Genomic DNA, 7787 nt, shown 5'->3' with positions numbered 1-7787 from the left:
GTGGCAACGTGTGCCCGGCTCGTTTGTGTGTGCAGGGCGCGTGGCCCTGTGTGTGTGTGCATGTGTATATGTGTGTCCGTGTGTGCACATGTCCCTGCATACATGCGTGTGATGTGCTTGTGTGTGTGTCTGCATGGTGTATCTGTGTGGATATGTGTGTGCGTGTCTGTGTGTGCATGTCGTGTGTGTCTGTGTCTCTGCCTGTGTATGTTCCTACGTGTGCACATATCTCTGCATGCATGTGTGTGTCTGGTGTGTTTGTGTGTGTCTCTGTATCTGTGTGGGTATGCGTGTGCATGTCTGTGTGTGTCTCTGTGTGTACCTGTGTAGGTATGCATGTCATGTGTGTGTGTGTGTGTCTGCATGCCTGTGTATGTTCCTACGTGTGCACATATCTGCATGAATGTGTGTGTGTCTCCATGTGTATGTCTCTATATCTGTGTGGGTACGCATGTGCGTGTTTGTGTGTCTGTGTCTCTGTGTGTGTATCTGTGCAGGTATGCATGTCATGTGCGTGTCTGTGTCTCTGCATGTGCGTGTCTGTGTGTATTCCTACGTGTGCACATCTCTGCATGAATGTGTGTGTGTCTGGTGTGTTTGTGTGTGTCTCTATATCTGTGTGGGTATGCATGTGTGCGTGTCTGTGTATGTGTGTAGGTATGCATGTCACATGCATGTCTGCGTGTGCGTGTCTGTGTGTCTGCGTGTGCATGTCTGTGTGTCTCTGTGTGTATCTGGGTAGGTATGCATGTCATGTGCGTGTCTGTGTATATTCCTACATGTGCACATATCTTTGCATGCATGTGTGTGTCTGGTGTGTTTGCATGTGTCTCTATATCTGTGGGTATGCATGTGTGTGTGTCTCCGTGTGTAAGTGTGTAGGCATGCATGTCACATGCACGTCTGCATGTGCTTGTCTGTGTGTGTGAGCACTGCAAGTACTGAGTCTACAGGGCCGTGGGGAAGGCAGACGGCCAAGGTCCGTGTCCGTGCCATCTGTGACTGGCCAAGGCCACAAAAGGAAGTGACTCAAGAGCTGTAACAAGGAGGCATCGGGTTAGACTCGAGGAAGAACTTCCTGGCGTCAGCCGTCGATGCCAGCATGGACGGACAGGACGCACCTGACCTCCCGCAGTTGGCGCCTTCCGCCATGGCCCAGATGTGCGGGGTCCCCGTGCCCCCCAGCCTTCTGAGCGCCTCCCTAGTTGAAATGAAAAGGCCGCCCCCCGCACGCCCCCAGTCCAGGCGCACGAGGACCAGCGGGGCTTCGCTTTGCCAGACGTGCGGAAACACAAACAACAGAGCCTGAAAACGCAGACGCCCCCTGCCGCCGTCGGGGCGCACGCGAGCAGCTTCAGCCCGGGGACCTGGCGCCGTGCGCTCCCCCATCCCCACTTTCCTCTCCCCATCTCACGCTTTCCTGTCTCTTTCCGCTTTGGGTTCGTTACTGAGCCGCATCCGACCCTCTGCTGCACAAGGCAGGGACAGGAAAACACACGCGCAAACGTTTCTGCGCCCCCTGGTGCCGACGAGCGCTCAGTGCTTGCCTCGGTTTCCCGGGGCAGCCCCGACAAAACTCCACAGACCGGGGCTTCACAGCAATTTCTGGGGGCTCCAGGCGTCCCTGGGCTTGTGGCCGCGTCGCTCCAGTCTCTGCCTCCGTCTCCACGTGGCTTCTCCTCTGCGTCTGTGTCTCCTCTGCTGTCTCTTAGGAGGACACCTGTCACTGGGTTTAGGGACCTCCCTAATTCAGAGTGGTCTCATCTCGAGATCCTTCACTAATTACGTCTGCAAAGACCGTGTTTCCAAATGACGCCCCCTTCACAGGTACAAGGGCTCACACCTGAATGCATCTTTTTGGGGGGACACAGTCCCCCCACGACAGCAGGGCATCATTTTATTTCAGCAGTTCTAGAAGGTGGTGCGAACAGACCCCACCCCGAGGCATGTCTCCGACGCTGGCTGAATCTGGGGGTCCCAGTGGACCCCATCTGGCTGTTGCTTCCTTACAAAGAGCTGGAAGCAGGTGCTGTCAGTGGTGCCGGCCGGGGTCCCCTACAGAAGGAAGGAGCCCACCTGTCACGGCCCTGCCCACCTGGCCAGGGGCTGTTCCCGCATCTCCTGCCTCCGTCCTGTGTCCCTCGTCTGCCTTCCAAACGTAGATCTCGGCCCCGTTCTGTCAGGCGAGGACCTCGGCTGCTGCTCCTGACAGCTCTGTCCTTTTTTGTTTCCCACCAGGTGACTTCTTCAGGGACAGCCTGCCCAGGGCCGAGCTGTACGTCCTGTCCGGGGTCCTGCACGGCTGGCCGGACGACCGCGTCCACGCGCTGCTCCGCCGGGTCTCAGACGGCGCCGGGCCAGGTGAGAACACGCCCCTCTTCTCCCTTTCTTCTTTCCTTTTTTTAAAAAAAAAATCCATCAGGAGAGTTTTCGATGAAACAAAAGGGAGAGAGTGAATTTTAAAAACAGAGTCGTTCGGCCCGGCCGGCCCTTGAGTTAAGGATGCCGGCGACAGCATTCTGCGCTTGGGTCTCCGCGTGGCTTCGCCCGTGGAATGTCCCGGCCACCCAGACCTGCTGCCTGAGGAACCCAAACAGGCGCCCCGGCCGGTCCCCCGCACACGCCCAGGCCGACGCGGCCCGGCCACAGACACTCAGCAAGAGGTGAAGGACAGGAAAGTGTCACCTGGCGGGGATAGAGCAAGGAGGACACGAGAGGGGCAGGAGGGAGGACCCCATGGCCAGTGTCTGTCACGGCCTTCCGTGCCCTGATGGCACGAGGCCACCTCACCTGGACAGGGAACCGCCTTACGCCAAGTCTACTGACTGGTACCTTCATGTCACCCAAAAGGAACCTTCTCAGGTTAACGGCCGACCTCGTCTCAGGGCACCGTGGTCCAGCCACGTGGTCACATAAAGTCTGCCGGGCGCCAACCCTTGCCCATGGGTCCCATCCCATGATGGAACCGGGCAAGGTGGCTCCGGGGTCACCGCAGGCTCCCGGCTCAGGACAAAATCCGCCGTCCCCCTGCCGCCATGGGTGGGGCTCCCAGCTCAGAGAGACGCCAGCAGCCGCTAAGTCCAAGTTCCCACGGCTGCGACGTCCAGGAATCACGAGACGTGCGGAACAGTCTCCGAGGAGCTGGCCCAGGCCAAGGTCCGGCGGAGAGAAGCCTGGGAAAAAGTGACAGTTGGTGACAACAGGAAGGGACATGTCCGGCCAGAGCGGAAGGCGGAGTCCGCCCGTCCGTCCGTCCAGGACACAGGCGTCACGTGAGGGAGGAACAAGACGGACAGAGGCCTTTGGGCCGAACGGCGCAGACGGGAACTGAAGCTTAACTCGGACGGAGAAAGCAAAGGGAGAAAAAAGGTCTGGAAAGGAAGTCGGGAATAAGGAATAGAAGGATCGGAAGATACGGTCAAGGGGGCGTCGGGTGGAAAACCAGCCCCTTAGGGGTCGCTGCCTTGAGCCCCGAGGGCAGAGCTGGAGCACGGAGGTCCTGAATTCCGCCCGCGGCGGGCGCAAGGCCAGGATTCCGGCAAGCCGGGGTGCAGAGAGGAGCCCGCACGTCGGGGAGCGGAGACCAGGAGGCCAAAGCCACGGCTCACCGGAAACTGGCCACAGACACACGGGTGCGTGGGGAGCCGGGAGCAGTCACACCACGGCGACGGCGGACCCGTTCGCAGCCCACAGCGGAGTCGCTCTGCAGACGCGAGAGTCTGCTTTTTCATACGAGCCTTCGGAGCCCCTCGAGTTAGCGCTACGCGCACGTTACTTGGAAAAACGTACAAATGAACGGAGCACGCGCTGCGATCCTGGTTTTGTGAATGGCGTGTTTATGTCCGTGCCCAGAACGGAAGTGAGACCCTGCGTGGGAAACTGCTGGCACCTCACGTTCCCCGCGGCCCGCTCCTCTGGGATCGCGCGGCTGAATGCGAACAGAAGGGAGAGGCAAATATAAACCACTTCCTGCCCGTCTGTCTCGCTCCCAAAGTTATTTTCTTCCTGCGACGAGGGTTCTCCGTCACCCGTGTGATTGTGGGCTCAAGGGGTCCTGGGGTCTGTTTCTGTCCCTCCCTCCCTCCTTCCTTCCCTCCCTCCCTCCTTCCTCCTTCCTTCCCTCCTTCCTCCCTGCTTCGCTCCTTTCTTCCTTCCTTCCCTCCCTGACTCCTTCCCTGCCTCCTTCCCTGTTTCCTTTCCTCCTTCCCTCCTTCCTTCCTTCCCTCCTTTCTTCCCTCCTCCCTTTCCTCCCTCCCTCTCCCCACCGGGGCTCTGTGTCTGTCTGTCTGTACTCACCCATCTCCTATCAGCCATGGATCACCCATCTGTCATCTGTCCATGCATCTGTCCATCTACCCAGCGTCTGTCAGGATCTATCACCTGCCTTGTCTCATTCTGCCAAAAAAGCAACCCAGACCCGGGGCCACTGCTGGATTCTGAGGTTTCCGGATCTTCCTGAAACAGCCGCCCCAGGCTGTGGCCGGAGCCCGCTGACACCTAAGTGCCGTCTGGCAAAGCACATCCCTTTTGGGGGAAAACACACACATACACACACACACATACACACACACACACACACACAGACACACGCACACATACGTACACATACACATATACACACATACACATACACACGCACACAGACATACACGCATACACACAGACACACAGACACACACACAGACACGCACACACAATACACATATACATACATACACACACACGCACACACACACAATACACATACATGCACAGACACACAGACGCACACACACAATACACATACACACACACAGACACATGCACATACACACACATATACATACACAGACACGCACACACACACAATACACATACACACATACAGACACACACACAGACACAATACACATACAGACACAGACACACGCACACATACACAGACACACGCACATACACATACAGACACGCACACACACAGACACACACAATACACAGACACAGACACGTACACACATACATACACACACGCACACATATACACGTACACATACACATACAGACACGCACACATGTACACACACGTACACACATACAGATGCACACACGTACACACACAGACACACACACATACACATACACACGCACACATACACACGCACACACGTACACACACGTACACACAGACGTACACATACAGACACGCACACACGCACACATACACAGACACATACACAGGTACACATGTACACACATACATGCTTATACAGGTAAACACACGTACGCACACAGATACAGACACGCACACACACAGACACATACACAGACACATGCACACACACACAGTCGACCCCTGACCCACTCAGCGTGCGGGGCGCTGACCCGGCTCTGTCAGAAATCCGCGTGTAACTTTCGACTGTCCAGAACCGAAGTGCTAACCGCCTGCTGCTGACCGGCGGCCTCACCGGGGACATAGGCAGCCGAGCGACACACGTTTTCCACGTGAGATGTATCGCGTGTGACGTTCTTACAGTCAAGCGAGCTGCAGAAGAGAAAATGTCAGAAAAGCCTAAGGACGAGGAAGTACATTCCCTCTGCATGCAGGGAAGCCGGTCATCATAAAGGTCTCCGTCCTCGTCACTGTCCCGTTGAGTGGGCTGAGGACGAGGAGGAGGAGGAGGAAGGGGAGGCAGGTCCCACTGTCTCCGCGTGGCAGAGGCAGAAAGAAATCCACGTATAGATGAGCCCGTGTTGTTCATGTAGAGACACACGTGTAGACACACATACAGAGCACACTTTCCACGTGGACTTTCCCGTCCTCACCTGAACTGTCCCCGGGGTGGGTGGCAGGCGTTGACCCCGCTCCAGGCGGCTCGGTCCTGGGACGCCATTCGGTTTCCCAGGTGGAACCTGCCGTCCCTCGGGCAGCTCGGAGGTGCTCCGGTGGCGGCCCGGTCCGCGCTGCGGGAGGAATTCCTGGCGAATTTGCGGAGCTCCACGAACTCGCTCCACGGCGCGGCCGGACGCCAGCCCTGCCCCCGCCCGTTGGACCAGGACAGCCCCGGGCCGGCGGGTCACGGACGTCTGCCCCTCTCTCTCTCCCCCTCCTTATCTAGCTCATCTACCTTGTATCTCAGCCGTCCCCACCCTTTGCGGCACCAGGGACCATTGTCATCGTGCACCGGCGGTGGGGGATGGTTTGGGGACGATTCGAGCACGTTGCGTTTGTCGTGCACTTTATTTCTGTTGTTATCACATTGCAATGTAGGACGGAATAATCATGCAACTCACCGTAGGTTGGGGACCTCTGATGCTGTCACTGTCTCTGACCCTCCTCTGTCTCCTTTTTTCGTGATCTACCTAATCTCTGTCTGTCCCTCCCTCTCCCCGCCTGGTCTCTGTGTCTGTCTGTTCATCTGTCATGGATCTATCGGCGTCCCCCACGCGGGCCCTAGCCTTGCCCCAGTGCCCTCTGTCCCTCCGCGGTCCCCGGTCCTGCCCGGGGCTCCAGCTCTCTCTGTGTCTCCTCCCCGCAGGGGCTGGCCTCTTGCTGGTGGAAGCCGTCCCGGACGCGGAGGACAGAGAGGCGCGGCCCGGCCTGGCTCGGTGTCTGGACGCACTGCTGCGGCCCCGGGGCAGGGAGAGGAGCCTGGCCCAGTACCGGCGCCTGCTGGAGCAGCACGGCTTTGGGGACGTGCAGGTGGCCCCCGCGGGGCACGGCCTGGCCGCGCTCTTGGGCACTAGAGTGGCCCCGTGAGACCGGACGGTGCCACTGTGCAGACTTTGTCCCCAGGCCGAGGGCGGCCCCAGACGCGGGTCTTCAGAGGCAGAGTTAATACGAGTCGCTCGCAAAAATAAAGCAAGCGAACACCCGGGCGTGTGTAGCTGCCTCGACCCTCTCCAAGAGCGTCCGAGTTGTCCTCCATGCGGCTGCTCTGCACGTCCTGACCCCGGCCACCTCCTTCCCCTCTGGGGCCTGGGTGCCCCGTCCTGCCTGGCTTCGGAGAAGAACCGCCCTGGACCAGCCCAGGCTACACCTGAGGGCTTCAGCGTCTCCGACCCTGAGGGGGAATCGATGTTACTTCGCTGGAATCAACAGGCAGGAAGAGATTTTTTTTTTTTCATGCTTGCAAATGCTCCCAGTTTGTGCATTAGAGAGCTTAGGTCTGTTTCGTATTTCAGCAGTGTGCATGCTTTCTCAACAGAGCAAAGAGCGGGCAAATGCTTTCGTGAGCTCGGCAGTTGTAAGTATGTAGCAACCTACATGTTGGCTGTCATTAACACACGTACATTATAAACTAGAAAAAGTTCCCGCCTTCAAAGACGGCACCCTGTGGGCATGAGTTCTCCTGCTAAAAGCAACCAAAGAGGATCAGATACACACGTAACTTATCAAATATATGTGTACATAAGAATTACCGCAGGCCGGGCGCGGTGGCTCACGCCTGTAATCCTAGCTCTCTGGGAGGCCGAGGCGGGCAGATTGTTTGAGCTCAGGAGTTCGAAACCAGCCTGAGCAAGAGCGAGACCCCGTCTCTACTAAAATTACAAAGAAATTAATCGGCCAACTAAAAATATATAGAAAAAATTAGCTGGACATGGTGGCGCATGCCTGTAGTCCCAGCTACTCGGGAGGCTGAGGCAGAAGGATCGCTTGAGCCCAGGAGTTGGAGGTTGCTGTGAGCTAGGCTGACGCCACGGCACTCACTCTAGCCTGGGCAACACAGTGAGACTCTGTCTCAAAAAAAAAAAAAAAAAAAAAAGAATTATCGCCATATAGTCTATTTTACATATGTATATGTAAATTA

The 7787-nt window shown here is 57.2% G+C and overlaps 1 protein-coding gene across 1 annotated transcript in view; it reads left to right on the top strand.

Annotated features, from left to right (window-relative positions):
• Window positions 1–7060, top strand: part of ASMTL (acetylserotonin O-methyltransferase-like) — a 25327-nt gene extending 18267 nt beyond the window's left edge. Inside the window, exons 12-13 of the mRNA XM_012656816.1 lie at window positions 2239–2361; window positions 6516–7060. Of these exons, the coding sequence (XP_012512270.1) occupies window positions 2239–2361; window positions 6516–6736 (344 nt within the window). The 3' untranslated portion in view covers window positions 6737–7060. The remainder of the gene's footprint in view (window positions 1–2238; window positions 2362–6515) is intronic.
• The last annotated feature ends 727 nt before the right edge of the window (window positions 7061–7787 follow it).

The sequence above is a fragment of the Propithecus coquereli genome, unplaced genomic scaffold (genome assembly GCF_000956105.1).
Source record: "Propithecus coquereli isolate 6110/MARCELLA unplaced genomic scaffold, Pcoq_1.0 Scaffold52, whole genome shotgun sequence".
Lineage (NCBI taxonomy): Eukaryota > Metazoa > Chordata > Mammalia > Primates > Indriidae > Propithecus > Propithecus coquereli.
This window is presented reverse-complemented; position numbering and strand designations above follow the sequence as displayed.